The sequence below is a fragment of the Brachyhypopomus gauderio genome, chromosome 3, assembly GCF_052324685.1.
Source record: "Brachyhypopomus gauderio isolate BG-103 chromosome 3, BGAUD_0.2, whole genome shotgun sequence".
In the NCBI taxonomy this organism is placed as follows: Eukaryota; Metazoa; Chordata; class Actinopteri; order Gymnotiformes; family Hypopomidae; genus Brachyhypopomus; species Brachyhypopomus gauderio.
The window spans coordinates 35,974,890-35,997,349 of NC_135213.1; the positions used below are offsets into that span (position 1 = coordinate 35,974,890).

The 22,460-nt window shown below is 46.1% G+C and overlaps 2 protein-coding genes across 4 annotated transcripts in view; one reads left to right on the forward strand and one right to left on the reverse strand.

Moving 5' to 3' along the window:
- The window catches only part of hk2 (hexokinase 2), a 32,369-nt gene extending 15,462 nt beyond the window's left edge, over positions 1 to 16,907 (reverse strand). Inside the window, exons 1-10 of one of the 2 annotated variants that reach the window (XM_076997940.1) lie at positions 16,591 to 16,904; positions 11,432 to 11,594; positions 9,298 to 9,446; positions 8,024 to 8,143; positions 7,555 to 7,650; positions 6,783 to 6,882; positions 6,456 to 6,639; positions 5,592 to 5,753; positions 4,794 to 5,027; positions 2,826 to 3,130 (exon numbers count right to left, since the gene is read on the reverse strand). In XM_076997940.1, coding sequence (XP_076854055.1) covers positions 2,826 to 3,130; positions 4,794 to 5,027; positions 5,592 to 5,753; positions 6,456 to 6,639; positions 6,783 to 6,882; positions 7,555 to 7,650; positions 8,024 to 8,143; positions 9,298 to 9,446; positions 11,432 to 11,594; positions 16,591 to 16,653 — 1,576 coding nt within the window. In that variant the 5' untranslated portion in view covers positions 16,654 to 16,904. Of the gene's footprint in view, positions 1 to 2,825; positions 3,131 to 4,793; positions 5,028 to 5,591; positions 5,754 to 6,455; positions 6,640 to 6,782; positions 6,883 to 7,554; positions 7,651 to 8,023; positions 8,144 to 9,297; positions 9,447 to 11,431; positions 11,595 to 16,590 lie in introns of both variants that reach the window. The other variant, XM_076997941.1, reaches the window with a different exon arrangement.
- Positions 16,908 to 19,608: 2,701 nt separating this feature from the next.
- figla (folliculogenesis specific bHLH transcription factor) lies at positions 19,609 to 22,320 on the forward strand. 2 transcript variants are annotated; one of them, XR_013129624.1, is made up of 6 exons: positions 19,609 to 20,022; positions 20,674 to 20,823; positions 20,919 to 21,008; positions 21,403 to 21,564; positions 21,763 to 21,829; positions 22,086 to 22,320. XR_013129624.1 is itself a non-coding variant. In XM_076997949.1 (5 exons), the coding sequence occupies exons 1-5, from the start codon at positions 19,801 to 19,803 to the stop codon at positions 22,101 to 22,103; spliced, it is 642 nt and encodes a 213-aa protein (XP_076854064.1). In that variant the 5' UTR covers positions 19,617 to 19,800; the 3' UTR covers positions 22,104 to 22,320. The 2 variants fall into 2 exon arrangements, 1 of the variants encoding a protein (XP_076854064.1); XM_076997949.1 differs by lacking the exon at positions 21,763 to 21,829 and having other exon boundaries at positions 19,617 to 20,022.
- The last annotated feature ends 140 nt before the right edge of the window (positions 22,321 to 22,460 follow it).

The following is a 22,460-nucleotide window of genomic DNA, read 5'->3' on the forward strand; positions in this document are numbered from 1 at the left end:
GTGCAACGGTGCCTGGGTTTACAGGAAAAGCAGCACCACACAAAAGTCGCTCGGTCGCTTTGCGAGGTCGGTCACAATGCAGGTGCCTTCGAACCCGCTGCTGGCTTTCAGAGGGTTGTTTATTTGTTTGTTTGTTTACCAACTCCCTTTCTGTGCCTCTGTGGCTGCCTGCTGGCTTAGTCTCTATTCACCGTGTTTGGCACTGCTCCTGTTAGGCGGTTTTATGACACCCCCCTTGGCTTGCTTCCTCCCTTCTCCTAATGCACCTCTCTTTTGCAATAACTTCCCTCTCCGTCTCTCTCTCTCTCTCTCTCTCTCACCCTCCTCTCTTTTATCAGAGTTGCAGGTGCTGAGAGAGTTGACCATCTCACCACTGACTCCCTCATTAGATGTTCTTAAGCCTGATGTTGTAGATTGCATCACCGTGGAGGGCAGACCCCTCCACCACGCTACCTCACAGTCCAGTACCACACTCACCCTCCCAAGTTCAAGAATATTCTACAAGCCTGGCGCTACTAACAGTACGGTACGTGCAATAGAAAATATCTTCTTCGATTAACTTTATTTTTTTAAGTCGCTTCTTTCAGGCAAAATGTCATTTGTGATTTTGTGCTATGAGAGAATTGTTTGGGGAGGGTGTAGAGTGGATGTCAAAGGAGCACGAGGTGTGAGAGACAGACAGGTGCTGTCGCCCTCTCAGCTCAGAGCTGCTCCACGCGTCTCTCCTCACTGATATCATCTCAGCTCCCTGAAGTGACCACAGAGTGCAGATTCTTGATGAAAACCTCTGTTGGTAGGGAATCAGTTTTCTGTTTTCCCTCAGAAAGTGAGATATGACTATTAAGATCACTGAGGAAAATCTGACTGCATGCACAAAATAAAAATAAATTCATCAGGGTTTTTAAAAACCAAGCTATAAAAAAAGAAACAGAAGAGTGTGGTGAAGTCAAGGCTACAAGGCTACCTCCTCTCGTCAACTCTATTTATGCATTTTTGCTCTCAGAACATTTTATTCTCAGAACTTTTCGCTACTGTGCTTTGAGGCTCCGTGTATGACAAAGGACCACAGCACCACACTGGCATTGCGCAATCATCATCATCCCAGTTTCACATAAGGGTTCTTACTTTGATCATCCCAATCCCTCTGAATTAGGACGCAAACACTCAATAAAGATTGGCTTCTCCAACCTGTGAGGGCACTACAACAGCAGGTTGGAGCAAACACTGAAGAGGGACTGGCAATCATGTGGAAGCCTATAGCTCATCCACGGGGGCTGTTTCCAAGCCAACGCTGACCCAGACTGGCTAGCCAAGCACATTTGGTTTGGTGTTCTAAACATGACGTCTGTTTACACCAAGAATCTTACTCACTGAACCCTCACACTTCCTGTCAAACAGCTGGATCCTCTCAAGATGTTCCTACCATCTCAAGGAACTACGCTGAAGGAGAGGGTTTGGGTTTGGGACAGTCACTTGTCACAGGTTCACTGGGGCCAGACCAGGAAGATTATGGGGCCAGATTATGCAGTTACACCAGTTGAGAACCTTTTTTCATTTTATTTTTGGGATTATCACAATAACTGGTACCATGCTAGTGGAAAAGCGCTAGGAGTCTCGAACAGACCTAGAAGAGGTCCATATTAACAGACCTAGAAGAGGTCCATATTAACAGACCTAGAAGAGGTCCATATTAACAGATCGCTAGAATAATAATAACAATAAGCGCTAGAATACCCAAACTTACTTCATGCTTTAATTTCCTTTGTGAGATTTTACAAATCCACGTCTCCCTGTAAATCACACCCAATTCATGTATGAAATGCAGGAGGATCCACACTGTACAATAACATTAAAACCAGGTGTGATGGTGCTCTGAAACTACTGGTCAGGCATTCCACCAACAGTCAAACTGTGTGTGTGTGTGTGTGTGTGTGTGTGTGTGTGTGTGTGTGTGTGTGTGTGTGGGTGTGTGGGTGTGTGTGTGTGTGTGTGTGTGTGCGCAGACACCCCACTGGGAGGACACAGCCCTTGCTCACAGGTTCACGACTGGTACCACACACACTGCACCAGCACCACTGCTACATTTCCCCCTTAAGCACAGTCCTACGTCACAGCGCCCCCTGTAGCTGTTCCTGGTATTGCACCGCCCCACATCAGAGACCTTATTCATGAGCGTTCTCAGAACTGCAGGCAAAGGAATAAAAGAAGAAAGCCCAGGTTCATCTGGATCGGGCCTCTTCCCTCACTCTCCTCCACTTCCTTCTCTCTCCCTCGCTCGGTAATCCACTCATCTTCCTTTCATATCCCCTCTCATGGCTTTTTCTTGATCATGTTGGTTTTCGATCCACAAACATTTCCTCTTCAGTGCCCTACCACTCACACACATCTCTCCCTCCCTCACAGTGCACTCCTAAGAAAATCCCATTTTATTTACAATAAAGACTGGATTTTAATTAAACAAGGGGATGAAAAACATTTTTTTAACTAGGCCACATTCAATAACTACATGTGTTCATTGGATTCAAGGGGGAAAAAAAAGAACGGCATTGATGAGTGGCCTTCCTTAAACAAGGAACACGGTGCTTCAGTATTAAATGACACTTCAGGTACACCCCTCAATTAATATTTTACATTCTGGTTACATTCTGCAAAAGCTTTTGGCATTCTTCACACAAAACCCCTTTAGTTCTCATCCTGTCATACGAGTTAACCGAATCAGAGAATGAGACACAAATTAAAGTTTGCATCTCATATTTCATTGCTTCTTGCCGTTCCCAGAAGCACGAGCCCCCAACCGCTTGTTCCTCTCTCTCCCATCGGCTCACCTGTGCCGTCAGGCGTGGCCCTGACGTAGGTGGGCAGCATGCCCACGGAGGCGGAGGCGTGGGTGTCTCTCGCCAGCCCACGCTTCATCTCCTCCTCCATCTTCCTCTTGACCTGGTGGAGCTGCTCGTGGCTGAGACGCAGCGTGTCCAGGATCTGCTGACGCTCGAAGTGCTGCTTCCCCAACCGGTAGGCCACGGCCGTCACCATGGCAGCACCCTTCCCGCTGCCGTCCTCCGAGCGCATGAAACGCACGTCACAGTCGGGCACCAAACGTCGCACCATCTTGTGCAGCCGCCGGGCAAACCTGGGGGTGTTGGGGTGTGTGTGTGTGTGTGTGTGTGTGGGGGGGGTGGAAACAAACATTCAGTCAATAGAGGAAAACTGTCAAAGTGCTTCAAACCACAAATATATATCCTGCATAAAGGCGAACTCTTAAGTGGAGTTAGAATGACACGGAGAGAGGGAGAGAGGGAGAGAAGGAGAGAGGGAGCAAGTGTTTCTTCTTCCTGCGTGTGAATGAGAACAGGAGTGGGTTAGATGGGTGAAATCGCTACAGGTAAATGTGCACTTCCACAAAGAGCGTCCGGATAATCCGCCCACATAATCACCCGCTCATGTCCGATCTCCCGACGCTCGACGCCGCTCTGAAAGCAGACCGCGCACACACCGACTCATGTGAAGCGTTGATGGCACATTACGAAGCGTGCGTGTGTGTGTGTGTGCACGCGTGTGTGCGCGCGCGCGCAAGGTCACGTCCTGAACATCAGTGAATACGTCGTGATGCGGTTCAAACGACCCAGGAGAAGAGGAGGATGAGGAGGATGAGGAAGGTGAGGGGGAGGCCAAGCCGCCACCTCCACCTTTCACACTGGACCGTCTGTGTCTAAGCACTTTCGTATTAAAAGGCACAATTATTACTTCATGGAGACGTCCCATTCAGGCAGTCCTGGAGGGCCACACGCGTGTGAGGTCATTTGGGACGAGGCCATTGGGCACTCAAAGGGCTTTTCATATTATGAACAAAAAAAAAAATTTAAATACATCTTTTAAAAAAGAAAGAAATAGGTGCTACAAAACCTGATGAGTGTGTTGGTGAGAGAACTAAACTACTTCTACATCCTCCGTTCAAGTCCGTCAGTGTTCTGGTACTGTGAGGCATGCTGAGAGCCCGGCCACACACACAGTGTCAGGCCGGGCCTCGTGGGACCGGCAGAATTTGCATGTCACCTTTACGCTGACCTCTTCCACATCCTCCATTAACAAATCACAGCTCAGAACAACCCTGCTCAGCACTGATTAGTTTGTTGTTTTGATGATCAATGTACAATAGCTCTTAATGAGCTAAAGGGAATGTGTGTGTGTGTGTGTGTGTGCGTGTGTGTGAAATGCTTGTGGCAGTTGTGTGTCACTGAGGTCGTCTCTCTACAGACCACAACATCAGATTGTTTGTGCAATTAAAAAAAGACGTGAATGTGTGCGGTAACGGAAATCAAATCTCTCGACCAGAGATACGCTCGGTGGTGGAGCTGCTCACCTATACTGGACTTTCAATTTGCTCAGACCTCCCCAACGAGAGTGAACATCAGATAAGCTCGGAGAATCGTGCGTCTACATAAGAGTTTAAAACTACACCGCAGCCGTTACACCCGTTATTATTACTCAGTATTACATTGCTGAATCAGAATTAGGGCCCATGACGGTGAAACTGTCCTGCAGCGATGGGGATAAACAGATAATGCCCGAGGCAGCGTTAATCACAACTGACAGCACAGAGTTAAAACGTCAGTGGTCATTCCGTATTTTTTTGCTGTTGCTATGGAGACGAGCCAAACGAGAACATTCCCGCTCATCACACTAACTGAGATGAAAAAAAACATCGGCGCCGTGCTTCGGACGTTGTTCAATTCCGATTGAGCAGCGTGTTAACCGCTAGCGGCGTGTTGACCTCGGGCAGGTCCGGCACTCACAGCGGGTGGTTCTTGTAGACGGAGCCGTCCACTCCGATGGTCGTGCGTAGCCTGTTGGCCGCCTTGTTGTCACGGATCTGGCGCAGGACGGCGGCCAGCGAGGCAGCACACAGGTGAGCGGCCCGCGTGGAGACCACCTGACACACGCGTTGGACCGCCACGCAGTCCTCCTCCGACGGGTCCAGACCCAGCTCACGCAGGGCCTGCTCCGCACACCGCAGACCCTCCTTATCCCTGGACACGCACGCGAGCACACACGCACGCGCACAAACACACACACACACACACACGCAAACCCACACACACACACAAACACACACACACAAAGGGAGAGACAGACAGACCTTCAGAAAACTGAGGAAGTTATTCTCTAAAAAAATTTGCTCACATGCACCCAGACTGCATCAGCGCATGGAGATTTCATAAGTTAAAACACAATAATACACAGGTCAATAAGACCCACAATAACATTAACAATAATAATACACAGGTCAATAAAACCCACAATAACATCAACAATAATAATACACAGGTCATGGGGAGACCAAAGAGGCGGTTCTATGCGTGCTGTGTATGGCTGAACACCCCGAGGTAGAAGTGTCATGTTGTGGGTGAACAGGAGCCAGAAACAATACTCCGGCCAGTAGGGGGCGCCAGACGGCATGCTATAAACACTCATCTGCGCTCTCAGGTTTACAAAGGGGAAGCACATAAATCCACAGCACAGATGCGGTTATCAAACAGAACGTTTCCATCTCACACACACACACACACACACACACACACACAGGTACTGACTTTACGTTCTCGATGTCGGAGACGTAGCTGGTCTTAAAGTGGCCGGTGACCAGCAGTTCTGGGGTGGTCCGTCCCTGGAACAGCTGACCCGCTCTGGCCATCTTCACCAAGATGATCCGCACCAACTCCCCCATGTACATACCACTGATCATCTTCTCAAAGCTACACACACACACACACACACACACACACACACACACACACACACACACACACACACACGTGTAAAGGCAAACCATCAGTATAGCGGGCATGCGCGTGTCTGTATACATCAACATGAAAGCAATTTCAGCCATTTGGAGATGGAGTGAATCCAGCCTTGAGAGCTACAAACAAAGTTCACCAAAGCCACAGGCACACTGGGACCCTCAATATTAGTCGAGGTTGGTTTTGGTATTTCCTGCAAGGTCACAAACTCGATGGAGCCTCTGTAGTGAGCAAACGCGCGTACTGGAAGATGCTGGTTGCATCCCAAATGAAACGCTTGTAGTTTCTCTCACGTTTCTCACAAATCCGCCATGAAATGCAGCAGCTCGAGGGTTTTTTAAAGATTAGTATATAATTGAAGAAGTTTCAGGGCTCGCTGGTTTAACTTTGCTGCATTATCACAACTCTCCAGAGATTATGGTGGGGCAGGTTGAGAGTTAGTGATAAAATACTGGTATTTATGTTTAGAAAAGCCTGCGATGAAGAGGACTCACTCCTTACTGCCATCATGGGAAGAAACATTAATGTTCCTGGGAACAAGCCTAGATAAAATCTCCAGAGTAAATCTCCAGATCTGGAGTGAAAGGGTCTGATCACGAGTCCGATCTCAAGTCTGATCTCGGACTCATGCGAGTGGCCCGTGCCCCTGCCACTCACAGCTGTTTGCCGGGGTTAAGCGAGCCGTCGTCGATCTCGTGGTCGAAGTCCGTGCGCAGGTCGTCCAGGGCACCGTCGTCCCCAAACGCCCCCCACTCCATATTCACACACATACGTCCTTCATCTCCCTCGACCAGCTCCAGGTTACGCATCTCCTCCATGTAGCACGCATTAGTGCCTGTACCTGCAGGACCACAACACACACACACGCGCGCGCATTAGTGCCACATCAACACAGGTTAATCTACACACACGTACATACACAGACACACACAGACACCTACATGACCTGGAGGGAGAGAGAGAGAGACACATCTGTTGACTCACCTACAATAAGGCCAATCTCACAGTGATGGTCGTCGTAACCACAGGTCATCATGGTGCCCACTGTATCGTTGATCACAGCAACAATGTCAATGTCAAAGTCCTGCAAAATGAGTGAAGAAATACACACACATTATTTACAGAGATGTTCCACATGTTAGTAAAGTATATAAGGTTTCCAGAAAAAAAACAACATTTTGGACAACCAGTGAATCATGTTCACTTAAACCTTGTGTATGTACATCAATTTTGAATACCTCAGTTGAAATGTTCATCACACATACACACTTTGCATGTACGTACACACACACACACACACACACACACACACACACACACACACACACTCTCTCTCTCTCTCTCTCTCTCTCTCTGTGGGTTGCAGCTCCAAAATGTTAAAGCTAAAAAACCCAGGAATGATAGTCAGTCTCTAAAGAGAAATGCCACAGAGGACTTAATGGTGCTGTAGCGAAGGGCAGAGCAGTGTGAAGTCCTTCAGCTCATGGCTGTAAACACTGCCTGCATTTCCAACTAGCTCACGGGTCACTTTTATTTTCAACCGTGTCAAACCCATGCTGCCATGCAAGATTTACAAACTTCATTATTGTCATATGAGAAAATGAGGACAATCAGAAACGCACCAATTAAAATGATTAACCAGTCAAGCGGTTAAGAGAGTAAAGTGATAAATGATGTTGGCTGAAGTGGAGACTCCCATTACTATAAGTGCTTCTTCTCGCCCAGCTCTAGAGGTGAAGCAGGAGAAACATCTCACCCCTCTCTTCCTGATGGCCTTCCTCAGCAGGTCAACAACATCTCTGCCCTCCACGCCACTTGCCCTGAAGCCCTTGGTCCACGACACCAAGAAACTCTGTGCGCAGGCACACACACACACACACACACCCACACACACACACACACACACACACACACCAATGCAAATAAAGGTCATGGTTTGGGGGGCTGGGAGGTGGTTTGAAGGGGTTTTTAAAGTCTTTCTAAAGTCTGAATAAAAACAGCATGGATGAAATATTACTCTGAAAAAACTACTAAAAAAACAGACGAAGCTAGCATAAAGAAACATTTATTCCATTACATAGTTTAACAGTAAAATCTAAAACTGACAATGGCCATTGTTACATCACTGCAGCCCTAATCAGCATGTCCGTACTAAAGAACGAATCAGAGAAGAGCTCCGGTGCCGGGCTCATGCATATGTATGTGCTGAGCGCTTCTCTGCTCACCTCATCCAGTTTGGTCTGTTGACAGGGGAACGAGAAGGTGAAACCCAGAGGAAGCTTCTTGTCTTTGATGTTGAGTTTCTCCAGGAAGTTGGCCAAACACTCAGCAATGTGGTCGAACAGCTGCGAGACAAACACACAAAGGGTTAGCAGAAAGAATCAGCCATCACAATTTTAGCAGCGAACAACATAACCGCTCTTGGTATATGTGTACTCACAGCCTCCTCTGTGTGTGTGTGTGTGTGTGTGTGTGTGTGTGTGTGTGTGTGTGTGTGTGTGTGTGCACGCATTCACGACCACTGATGGGTTAAATGCAGTGACTCAAGATTCTCCCATGGGGGATTCATAAAGTTCTTTTTCTACTCCATCTTACCACATACTCCATTGCACAACACACTCGCACGCAAAGGAAACAGACTGAAAATGATCTGAGGCTTCAGGACAGTATGTGTGACCAAACTTCTCGTGTGTAGAAGCAGATACACTTGGACGCTGTGGGTTACTCTCCTCACCATCACGTGCTTCTGTGTTTCACACGGTCTCTTACGATAACGGCTAGCTGGATGCTTGAGATGACGATCTGAAAAAAAGCATGTGTGGAGCTCTCTCCTCTATGGGCGCCACCACTGCCACTCTGACCCCTGAACTCTGGCCCCTGAACTCTGACCCAGTCTGAATTTCTTCCACCAAACCAAACTTGGTTTGATTTTTATTAAATCAAGATTCCCTCCAGGATTAATGGTGTAGTGTGGACATAACAGCACGCCAGCTGCTGTAATGTGGACATAACAGCACGCCAGCTGCTATAATGTGGTTATAACAGCACGCCAGCTGCTATAATGTGGTTATAACAGCACGCCAGCTGCTGTAATGTGGTTATAACAGCACGCCAGCTGCTGTAGTGTGGTTATAACAGCACGTCAGCTGCTGTAATGTGGTTATAACAGCATGCCAGCCGCTGTAATGCGGTTATAACACAGTAACAGAAATAACAATGGTCAATATTACTCTACGTGTTTTGGGGGTTCTTATAATTATGTGAGATGAACTAAGAGTCTGGCGCATGATGCAGAGAGATGTCGCCGAGTCAGCACTAAACTGCCCCGTTCTCGTCCTAATCTGCTGAGCATGTATGAGAACGCTCACTCCCAGTACAGCCCGTTCTCACTCTTCAACTCACACATCATGTTGCCATCTTTGGTCATGGCCACCCAGCACCAAAGGTGTGATTAATATACTCACTCAAACACACACACACACACACACACACACCCTACCTCTGAGCCACAGCCTCTCATCAGGGTTTCTGGAATGGCGTAGATTTGGTTTTCTATCTCCACTTTCTGTTTGCCGTTGGCCGACACTTTTACGAGCAGAACCCGGAAATTGGTCCCACCTAGATCCAGTGCCAGGAAGTCCCCAGTCTCTGCACCAAGGAAATAAAGTCATAAATTAAATACATTTAAATCAACAGACTGATAGACAGATAGAGGTATAAATATTTAAATAACGGGGATACAGGACTCCAGCACTTCTGCACGATGTGCCAAACTTTGTTGGCCTTTATAATTTATAGACAGACAGACTTTCAGCTCACACACACACGCTCTGACCCCCCCCCCCCCCCCCCCCATCATACTCCTCCTCCCTCTGCAACACAGCCGTGTCTGTACAATTCAGAGACTTGAACAAAGTTCCTGCCCAATCCTTGATTTAACCTCAAGGTTTCAGATCCCATACACAAGTTTACAGAGAGCTCAATCTAAAATCCTCACACTTGGAATACTACGCATCAAGCTACATTATTAATGTGTCTGCACATTGAATATGCTTCAGGGTTCTTCTCCAGCCCCTAAACACACACACACACACACACACACACACACACACACACACACACACACACACACGTGCCCTTGCTTATAAACCTGGCTGTGCTGACAGCGTACTATGTGCAGATATCTGAATGCAAACACTGCAGACCTTCCAGGGAGAGAATGAAGTATGTTCGAGTATGGATGGAGTATGTTCGAGTATATATGACCTGCAGGTGTTCGAGGGGTTCCTAAAAGGACTGACCTGGGATCACATGGTTACGTGAGCTGGTCATGCTGGACACCCCCCCCCCCCCCACACACACACACACACCTGACAACACACCCGTGTTAGTTTGGGTCCCTTTTTACCCCTGATTATACCAATTCTGCCCAAAATAATCTTCCTTTGTTCAAAACAAGGTGTGACCTTAGTGAAGACCAGGATGCATCATCTTCAGACGGGTCTCTCCCACCACTGACCTTCAGACTCATAGCACACCTTAATTTTATACTTCAATTCTCATCTTACATTTTCACTGTATATTCCCAAGGCCCATTCAATAAAAATATATGACACAGCAATAACCAACCCGAGCAGCGTAATCAAAGAACTGCTTTTGACTCGAACAGTTATAAAAACGTTTGCATTTGGTTTCGTCTTTGCGATGTCTTCGCACGAAGACTCATAAAGCATAGCACATTAACAGGAGTGTCTTTTCGTATTAAAGCATCAGCAGATAGTCCAGCAGTGATGGGGTGTTTGTCCTCACCTAAACGGATTGAATACGTGGGCAAAAATTACACATTCGAGATCATTTTGAAATAAAGTTCCAGAGAAGCAGGAGAAAAAGGAAAAAAAAAAAGTTAGATTTTATCTAAGAGATACGAAGGCTTCATAGACAGGACATTAAGTTAAGAAAATCTCAACAATGAAGAAGTGAATATGAATGAGTGGAGAATATGAAACATGAAAGATGATAGGACAAAAAAATAAATAAGCTGAGCTCTGCAAACAGTGGTATCTGGAACAGGCCAATAAAGACTCGAGTCAACAAAGAAAAGCAAATAAAAGTTTGAAGATCCTTTTCCGTCCCAAAAGATCCGTCTGGGTCACCTCACAGTAGAGGATGGCGTTACATTGCTCACTTCTATACCCATATGAGAAACCACAGTGTGTGTGTGTCTCTCTCACACACACACACAAACAGAAAAACACACACAGACACAAAGATGGAGACAGACACACAAAGACTAACATGGATAAACATGTACAAAGGAATACACGGCCACGTTTGAATCATCTCCAACGCCCTGCGGCCGAGGAACACGTCACGGCACAAATGAGGGCGGCCCGTGTACGTTGTGCAGCAGGACAAATGAACTGCCACCCTCACACATCATCATCTCCAGCACACCTACGAACACAAGTCCAACACACCTGGGAAACCTCCAGGACGCAGGTCAAACATTTACGGGTAATCGGCCATAATTTGCAACTCTTCTGATAAGAGACGGGCAACAAAAAAAAAACGACCTGCTAAAAACCAGCAAGTCGTCAGCACATGAGCGAAGGCTCATGCCGCTCCCATCTCACCTGTGCCATCAGGTGTGGAGCGGACGTAGGTGGGGAGCATCTTCACCGCGGCCGTGGGGTTGGTGTCCCTGCCCAGACCTTTGTCCATCTCCCTCCTGAACCGCATGGAGACGTCCATCAGGTTCTCCTCCGACAGACGGAGGTGATACAGGAACTTATCCACCTGAGGAAGGTCAGAGGGGTCACGAGTGAATTTCCATGGCAATGAGAACAGCAACAGGATGAGGGCTTTGAAATGAAGTTCAGCACATTACACACAACCACATTTCATCTACCCCAGAAAATGTAAATTCATTTCAGGTCATCATTGTATAGCAGCATTCAAATAGCATAGTGTCACATAAACGTGTGTAATTCCAGGGCACACCCTGTGTAACTCGCAGGCGAGTGTGTCTACAAAGAAACCTTGAGAGGAACCATGACTCAGTCGATGAGCCGGTGCTTCAGACACCTGATAGAGGAACTCGGATATGAAATGTACTAAAGTAAGATTAGAACGGAGGCACCGATTACAGGGCTTAACAAAAAATCCTGTAAGCCAGTGACCAACATTAAAAGTCTTATAAAGATCCGGCAGTCATGGCCTGGCGGTTAGGGAACTGGTCTTGTGACTGGAGGGTCGTGGGTTCGATTCCCAGACCTGAGGCCATGACTGAGGTGCCCTTGAGCAAGGCACCTAACCCCAACTGCTCCCCGGGCGCCGGGCTAGGGCTGCCCACCGCTCTGGACACGTGTGATCCACAGCCCCCTAGTAATCACTAGTGTGTGTGTGTTCTGACTGCACAGATGGGTTAAAAGCGGAGGACAAATTTCGATTGGGGTGTAAAAATCATAATTGACAAAATATGGCACATTTTTACAGTCGAATGTGTATAATGAACATATAACGCAGGGTGTTTGATACAGGAGAAGGAGGGTGAATCCGACACTGAAGCAGATGTTCAGACTGGTGGCAGTAGAACACACCAGACATGCTCAGTTCCGTCTGCGGGGGAAAACGAGGAAGAATGAGGAAGGCTTACGGCAGCGAGGACAGGTACGCCCGACGACAAACACGACGAAGCCTTCCAACACCGCGGGGGGGGGAGGGGGGGGGGGTGTCAACGAGTTTGGGGTGGCGGGATAATTTGAGACGGTGTGCGTGCGTGGGTACACCTGACAAGGAATCACACGAACGCTAATCACTCTAGTTCAGAGGCCACAGGCATGCCAAAAAAAACCACAGGCACATACTGTCTTGGGCTCACAAGCAAAGAAGCTCAAATTTCTCTGGGTCAGGGTGACATTATCCCCCCATTATCCAAGGGCTCCAAAACACAGGAGACGAAAAGCCTTGAAGCAGTTGCTCCCGGACGCTGGGAATATCTCCGTGTCCTTGTCGGAACCGTGGCAGACGAACACTGAGCCTCCGATACAGAAAACAAAGCAGGCAAGGACTCAGACCGTCCACTCAATGACCGAGTTCAACGCAGTCCAACAGTCAAGAAAATAAAAATCCTAATTAACACTCAGATTTATCAACACACACACACACACACACACACGCACGCACGCGCACACACGCTCGCACGCACACACACGCTCGCACGCACACACACTCCCCTTCAGGAGGTGGTGACACTCAAGCAGTCAGTGTTGCATAATTCACAAAGCTGTTGCAGTCATGTAAAGTGACTCCAGAGGAAGAGAGACACACACACACACACACACACACACACACACAGTGAGATCCTTTTCTGGCCTCAAGCCCCAAAAAATAAACAAACCAAGCCCTAATACCTAGTAATTACAACCAGTCTAACAGCAGGAAGGCAAAAAAGAAACAACAAAAAAAGTTCCCCCAGTTTAAACTTTTGCCTCAGGCTATATTCAGGCATCAGTACAAAAGAACGTGTGCATACTTTTTGTAATCCGAAAGGATCACGAATCAGCCAACACAGGTCTACACACCCCCAATCAGCACACGGAGCAGACCAGAGGTGGAGGATGGACCTCCATTCCTGGTCACCGGGGGAGAAACGTGGAGCGTTGCCACCCGAGGTCCTGCCAGGCCGACTGCTGGACGCAGGCTGGGGAGAGTCTGCCCAGTCGTGTGTGTGTGTGATCAGTTCCCGCTATACCGAGTGCGCTGGTGTCCGAACAGGGACGCTTCCATTTCGAGGATAGAATCAGATAAAAGAGGCGGGGCTCTGATTTGAAGTTCTCAAAATAGTCATGAAAAAAACAGCCACGAGTCAGCTGACCCCAGGAAAAAGGGTCACGCAATCACAGGGCAACGTGACATCTGAGACGGCGTACATTTCTCTGTCCTAATCGGATGATGTCCAGGGGCCACAGACACAGTCAGTAAGAACTCGAGGTCTTATAAGCGAGGTAGTGACATTTCTGTGAGGCTTTTGCGCAGAACTGCCGACTAATAACCTAGCACATGCTGACAGTACAGGAAGTATAGATACATACAGCAGTAATACAAGGAGAACAGAGAATGACAGAAAACCTAACAGTGGAGAACCCTGCTGCCTCTCCCGTAGGGGACCGGGGTTCAAATCCCACCTGGGCACTTCTTCCTGACTACACTAATGTCACTCTGTCAAATCGAGTGCAGCCAATTGTTTCTATGGTGTGGAGTATTATGGGATACCACATGAGACGCAAGTTTCAACTGTCATGTCGAGTCCAATGCTGAATCAGTATGATGACTAGGGAGAGGATAATCAGTGCTGTGTCAGGTTACTTTTCAACTACACTGTGTGAATACAGAAGTGTATTTAAAAAAAAACATTAAATAAAGAAAATAGGTTTCGTCTGAAATATCTTATGAGTTTAAATGACACGTTCCCAAACAAGCCAGTGGAAGAAACAAATCTTTTAATAAAAACAATCAACAAATCCTAATGTAAAAATAATAACCTCTTAACCTCAAGGGCAGAGACTAGGACGTGGAACGCCTTTTAAAAGCAATCCTCTACCAAACCTCCAAACACAGCCTGACCCCTTAGTGACCTAAGGCAATGGAGTTCACAGCCGTGTCTGCAACTGTACGTGAACGTGGCCTATTCACCATATAGATATTACTGTAATGACATGTTGAGATTATACTAACTAGCACTGATGCAGTTCGGGTCAAATAGTTGTGATCTTTTTGCCCGCCCTCCTGTTCGTTAGAATTACTCACCTTAGCTCAATGGAGATTTGACCAGCTTATCGTGCTCTTCAATGTTGTCAAACGTGTCACGATGGCCTGTGTGGTATGCCATTCACATCATCTAGGTGACACAATCTGATGCCACACAGGAATGCGCCAACACGCGTAATGTATCGTCTGATGTCACTCTATACCTCAACACTGTACAATGGCGCTCTGCGTAGTGACTTGATTTAAAGGCACGATTTTCGAAGGAAAATTTTTGAGACGGAAGGCAGCCCAAGAGAAAAGGCGGTTTGTTTTTTTGCAATTTAATGTTAATGGAAGGCTACGCATTTGACAGAGCCTTCAGCCTACAGCCCTTGAAAGAAAAAAGAAAACTACTGATAATATTTAACAATAGTGGTACTTGACATTTGTAGTGACAATCCTCACGGCAACAGTTAAGTATTATTTCCTGTTGGAACACAAAGATGAATTAAAAATAGAGTTGCCTTTATATAAAAAAAGAAAATCTTACAAGCTTCTATTGCTGAGGGATCCATGTGAGAAACTGAAAGTGGTAGAGATGGGGCCGTTTCCACCATTTTACCACCTGTATCCCTACACAGTAATACTACTGGCACTGCACAACAGAAGAAGTGATAGCACTATGGCTTAAGATATTGGTGACCTGAATTTTTATTAGAAAAATAATCATTTTGTTTCACCAAATCTCTTTCGTGCCACAGTTTAACATCCGCCTGACAGCCTAAAAGCGCAAACCTTTCCTGATTCTGCCATCGGCATGTTTCTAATCTTTAACTAAAAATCATACCTTCATTCAAAAATAATGCGTGAATAAATTAAACAGACACTGTGGAGGAAACAAAGACATTTTAAGGGTAGGCTTTGAATGAAAAGTGCTGGGGATGACATCAGCCAATTTATAAAATGGTGGAGACATGTCCCCAACGTCAAGGACACCTCTGGGACCAGAGAGCGAAACTCAGCAAATCTCCACAGTCCTGCTCATGTCTCCTGTAGCTACCAACACCCTCCACAGAACACAGGAGTCAGCAGGACAGTGTTGTGCTGCACAGACTCAAACACGCACAACCCCCCCCCCGGAGATGCATCATTCCAGGGGTGCTGCACTTCCTAATTCCTGCCCAACGCCTTTTCTTCCCTCCCCGTGTGGCATTGCGCCAGCTCCCACGTAGCTGGAACACCCAAGGATGTTTGAGACGGCACGGTCGTCGCAGTGACGCACGACTCCGCCACCGGGCGCTCGTGATTCCGGTTTCACGAGCCGCGCGCGCACCTCCTCTCCGCTCAGACCGCCGCGTGCGTGGCAGGAAGAGCCGCGCGTGGCGTCGCTCAGCTACCACGTTCAGGGGAAAGTTGCTCATCCACTCTCGTAGTGTTTATCAAGGTGTTGCCTGACTACATTAACCACACAATCCCGCCCAATTATATGATTATGGTTTATAACCGGTGTGTAATTGAAAAATACCGTTTAACGATAACTAATACTGGCTGTAAAACATTTTTTCCACTCGTTTTCACTTTGTCAACTACACAACTTCCTCCTCTCTCTCCCCCTCTCTCTCACACACACACAAAAACGCGGAAATTCACTTTTACCAGATCCGCTTAGTAGCCGTAAAGTACACATTAGAAGTCCCGTACTCGGTAAAACGGACTTCTGTAAGTTTTTTCACCTACACTTCAATAAAAAACCCCCACGGCCGCGCCGCGCGCTCACGTGTGCCACGCTCGCTCACGTGTGCCGCACAATGGGGGACGTTTGCCGGGCTAACCAGGCCAAACCTCGGCTCACGCTTCCCAACGTGTTATCCAACGGGGCTGGTCTTTCCATAAGAGTCGAGATACGGTGTTAATAACGTGAGTCGAGAATGAACCGAGTATTATCATCCTTCAGCACGTCGGATAACTCGGCTCGGTAACTAGTAACGATAAGCCGGCGTCCACAGCCCGATATGTTACCCGGGTGGTGTAACTACATACTCACTTTTTGCACCTGATCATGGTGGAGCTCGGTGAAGTAATACGCCACTAAATGCGACGCTATCATGGTTCTTCTGGTCTCCTTGTCTGGTCTTTCTGGGGATTAAGTTACTTCGAGGTCTGTCCTTCCAACTTCCGTCTGTCTCGTCTGTTTCTTCGACCTGCCGTTCAGCACGCACTCATGTCCTGAAGATGCGCGACCTCGCCTCCCAAACCAGTACGCGAGTGATGTCAGCGAGTCCTCCCAGTTACACACTTCCCAGTGGAAACTTCCCACAAGTAACTCGAGTCAGTGCGCCGTCACCGCCGTCCTCGCCGCCTATTGGCCAGAGGAAAGGTGTGTCCAGCTCTATTATAAGCGTCCACCGCTCCAGGCCTCAATAAAATCTCATGTACAAACGTAAAGCTATGAAATGTATTAGTTGTGAATAACTTATAAAAAGCTAAATATAAAAATATTACTAAATTGCCTCAGAAAAACACTTTAGTCAAATACCATGTTCCCCGTCGTGTTCTTAGGTCAGTCAGTAACGCTTGTATATATTAAAGTAGTAATGGTGAGATATAGCACTTGCCCCAGTGGTGTAGGTTTCATTGCGGGGGGTGTCACTGCTCACACCACCCACCCTAACATGTTATATGAGTCGTGTGAGCAGGAATTACTGCGGGGGAGACACGTCACGCTCTGTCCCGCCCAAACTACACCTATCACTTGGCTGATTATGACAGTAACGAAATGCATTGACGGTAAGTTAAATCCCAAATAAACACTATGTTTAATTGTTTACATTTAAAGCATTGGGCAGACACCAAACATGCAAATCTTCCCCTAACTTCCCAGAAATCCCTCCCTAAATAAACCTATATATGAAATCTGATGATATGAAGATTCATTACAAAGTTCCTTTATGGTTATGAACTGTGGCGGAACGTGTGCTTTAACACATCCTACTTTCTTGCTTCATTTCATCTTGTGATAGTTTCTTTACAACACAGGTTGCTCCAATTTCCTGTTCTTGATAACCCCTGCTGTAACCTTCAGAGGCTTATTATGCAATTGATGAGATTCCAAGTTCAAACATCGAAACACTTTCAATCTGCCATTCACACACTTCCTTTACTCCTTTTTATTTGCAGCATAGTCATAGTGTTCTGTACGCTAACCCAGAGGTCATCTCTAAGGTCATCCAAAGGGGGTTTAATACGATGGAAACTAGCTTTGGAGCTGAACCTCCACCCAGCACCATCTAAACACAAGCATACGAGGAAGGCCAGCTGACTCTAAAGCTAGTCTCCGTGCTGTCCACATGACCACTCCTGACAAAGTGACCAGACATCCACAAACCAAATAACACAAGCCCAAGTTGAGATATTTCCAGCTTTGTCACAGGTTATAATGACTCTTATATGAAACTATGAGAGAGGCAGTGGGTGAAAACCAGAGGTTTGCAATTTCAGCAGCCTTCTGTGGGAAAGGCCACCGCTAGACCAAAAAATCAACGATATATGCAACAATATCCTTCCTGTGTGATGACCCCTGGGACTTTTTCCCAAAAAATAAAACTATATTAGGAAATTACTGCATCCTTATGATGAGAATGAATATCTACTGAGATATTGGTAGTCATGAATTAATTGTCATCTTTTTTTCCCATTCTAGAATTTCTACCAGAATGTCCAAATGGATCTAGAAGGTGTGCCAAAGAGAAATGTAGAAAGAAAAAAAGAAAAAAGTGGAGGTGTTATCACATCCCTGGTTACCGCCTTTATCTGCAGTAGCCAATCAGCATTCACAATTGTTCACGTTCTAATTATCACCTACACACTTGTTCCCAGTTCATGGTCTCATTATGCTGCCTATATTTATCTCCAAAGAAGTGAGAGTGACTGCAAGCATTGAGTATTGAAGAGAAGGATGTAGAGATAGTCAAACTTGTGGTGAGGTACACAGGTTTTCTAGAGGTCCTTCACCATCTGTGCTAGCAAAGTGATTGTATACCTGTGTTGCATTTGCTTCCACTGGTGCCAAACTGTGCTACAGATGTGTTTGCTGGGAGTATAATAGTTTCCAGAAAATATAAAAAGGCACATTAGTGCAATGCACACAATTTAGTCAAACCCCAAAACACTTTAGTCTTCTTCTGCTTGTGTTGTCTTTCAATACATGGTTGTAAAGCACAAAATCATTTTAATTGGAAAGTTGCAAAGAGAGCACACTAATGCACCAATATCCATGTGTACAGCAGAATGTGTAATTACTGCAGTTGTACTGGGATGAGCGTATGCAAAATGTGTCATGCTGCAGCCTTGGAAACTTTAGCCAATTTTCCCTGTTTCCTCTTTTTGGTTCCGTGTAGCAGGGTTCACAGTCCACGGTGCGTCTGTGTGTGTGTGTGTGTGTGTGTGTGTGTGTGTGTGATGTCAGGCTATCTTGTAATAAGCAGAAAGGTTGAGTGACTGCTACTATTGAAACACAAGTGACAAATATAATTAAGTGAACTAATTATAATACACAGTATAAAAGACTTACCTCATACCAAAACCAGTAGATTTACACATAAATCATGAGCATTTTTAAATGCTTCTGCATAATTTATAAAAATTGTATTATTTGTTTCTATAGCCTATTTTTCATTGGCACATGTGGTCTGGCTCATAGTTGAGACTTTACAGGTCAAACCAAAATTTTCCAAATTAGATCACACTGCTAGTCCTGGTAAACTGTGATGTCTGGGGACTGTTGCTTTAGTTCCTATAACACATGACTCATCGGGTAATTATCAGACCCTATGGTCCAGTCAGGTGTGTTAGTGTGGGGAAAACACGGACGTTTGTCATGTAGAAACTTACAGTTCAGCCATTTAATAAATGAGATATATGGACCGACACAGGATCGAATGTAGACTCCACACCTTTTGCGTGGGAAAACCTCGGTCTCGAGCTCCGACACGCGACTTTCCCAATCAGAAAATGACCAATCAGAAAGGGAGGAGCGAAACACCTGTGCTAATTTAATTAGACTCGTAAAACAGCGCTCGCATCGTCTTTTGGGCAAACAGGGTTAGGAAGCTGTTTTTGACTAACTTTACCTTACGTGACAATGTAGGCATAAAGTCGTGTTGTATTATACAAAACTTTAAAGGTATGGAGAAAATGTGTACTTTTTGTGGACGTATAGCCTAACACGACACGACAAAACCAAAATCTGTGGAACATGACAGGTAAAAAGTTTAGAGCAGTAGTTGGCCTAATGAAAGTCCCCGAGCGCGAATTAATGGGGGATATTTTGTTACGCGAGAGTACCGAACCGTCGCTTCCTGTGCATGTTAATATTGGCAAATTTATTCGTAATGAAGATGGTCAGTATATGGACACGGAGGACAGAGATGACGCCGTCAAGAGACGGCAGCTGGCCAACGCCAAGGAGAGGCTTCGTGTGAGTGTGGTCATTTCGTTAGACATTTGTCGCCCCCTACCGGTAGGCTGCGTGTCTTACAGGTACACACGCAACAGGTAGTGGAGTCTAAAGGCAGCGATGTCTAACCTCTATCTTCTGGGTTATGTAAATGAGTCGGGCGTTTTCTGCACTTTAGGCGTAAGCTGTCGGATCACACTAGAGGTTGGAAAGTTTAAATAATAGAAACGCCGACGTTCAGTTTCATTTCTGCGTCTGACGTTATTTGAGTGCTGTTCTGGACCACATTTCCCCCAAAAAAGCATCGCAATGTCATGATCAGCACGTGTGTGGTATAAAGATCTATTAAAATTTAAAGACGGATCTGTGTTACGATGCTTCTGAGAAACATAGCCCAGAGCAGCATTCATTAAGGTGTCTACTGTCATATTTGACAGACAAAGGTTGGTAAAATGTTGGTGAAATATTTCAAGTAGCACTTTAAAACTGCATTAACAGTCTTGTAGGGTCGGAGATTGGCCAAGTTGTTGCTGTAACGCATGCTAAATATTCTGGCTAAATTGTACCGCTGGGTTACGCACACCACGGGACTGCCTTCGAAATGAACCCACCCAGACAGCCTGTAACGCGCCGCGGGGCCATTGATGTCTTGTTCTGTGGCGCCCTCTTCAGGTGAGGAGCTTGAACAGCATGTTCTCCTATCTGAGGCGGATCGTGCCGGTGATGCCGCGCGACCGCAAGCCCAGTAAAGTGGACATGCTGAAGGCAGCAACCGAGTACATCCGCCTCTTGACCTCCGTGCTCAGCGACCCCTCGGCGAACGTAAGGACGGGTCAACGAAGCTTAATATTTACATGAAACTTTCTTGGGACGACGTTGCACTTTGTCGTCTAACTCTTGTTGTTCCAATATGGCAGAGTGACGGAAATACAAACGCACCTCTGGATAACGACAGCGGTTATTCACAGCCCACAGAGGCGTGCACGGACCTCTGGAATGTGGACGATGTGAGTTCTCCAAACCCCGGTCACGGTGATTGTGCCAAGTCGTTATTCATCCGCTCGCCCCTGATGGGGAGGTACTGGACCACACCTCTGTGAGGCATATGAAGGGGAGAATGCAGTCTTCAACAAGTTTAGAAATGGACCGTTGGGCATTAATAATTAGAAAATGTTCTTTATATGCATATTATAATTATCATTAATTACTACAATTAAATATTGAGGGGATTTTACATAGCAAAGGAGGTCAGGGTCCCCCAACCTCTCCCTGCTCCAAACCAAATTTCCACCTTTGTGTGTGGATGGATTTCTTTCTGTCTGTCACTATTAATGTCTCCACCCCCCCCCCCCCCAACATTTCTTATGTTCCTACTAAAAATCCCCCCCCTCCCCTCCCCAGATGCTGGACTGTATGTCTGGCTCATCCTTGCCTGAGGAGGACAGTTTGACCACACTGCCAGTTGCCACAGCAACGGGACCAGACGACACTGATCTCAGTGGAGCAGCAATGCAGTGTATTGTCCCAGTGTATATTGTCCAGGTTGGGTCCGATCACGCCTTGGTAAGGATGTCTGATCAGGAATTGCAAAAAATAAAAATCTATTTGAATAGGAATTTAATAACTAGGGATTGGACATGTCTAACTTTTTTGTATTTAGAAAGATATACAATAACTACAATATTTTCAGCAAACAAAGTAACACTGGTTGCTCAGTGAAAGGTGCTGGAAAATCAGATGTTTCATTTGCTTGTGTTCCAGGATGTATCCTGAACTGGTCATACCAAATGACCTCTAAAGTCTAAAGTTAATCCATGAGTTGAATTCAGTGAGTCATGTAACTCTGCTTATAAATCAATACAAAAGAGTTTGAACTGTACATTCCCATTGAGTCCATCTGCTGTACTGACTGCATTGACTAGATGTGATGAATGTGAATGAGGAAATGGAAAATTTTTGAATAATCTAGAATAACGTCTGGATGAAATTCGCAGTATTTTGGGCACTCTTTGAACACGGGGCCCAATTCCAGAAGGTGATAGAGGCTGGTGTTTGAAGAAACCAAAACAATCTTTCTCCTGCAGGTCTACCAGGCCAGATGAACGAAACTGCCTTGGCCTGACCTTCCTGATACACCAGAATGCTTATTCAGTCCTCTCCCACCTGAAAGTTACTGTAAGAACTTGACTTTGACTTGTTTGTCTTTATTTAATTTACTTTATTTAAAAAATAACCTGAATGAATTTTTTTCCATGTTAAATACCAGTTAATGAAATTTGTGGTGGACTTTGATGACGACGAAGACGTTATACGTTGCAATATAAGCAGCATACAATAAAGAACTTTCAGCATGAACAACGCTGAATAACGAGATTATTTCAAACACTGGGAAGAGACTGTAAAATTGTGGACCTGGTTATAGCGCTCATATATTTCTCCTGCAATACCCCTGACTGCTA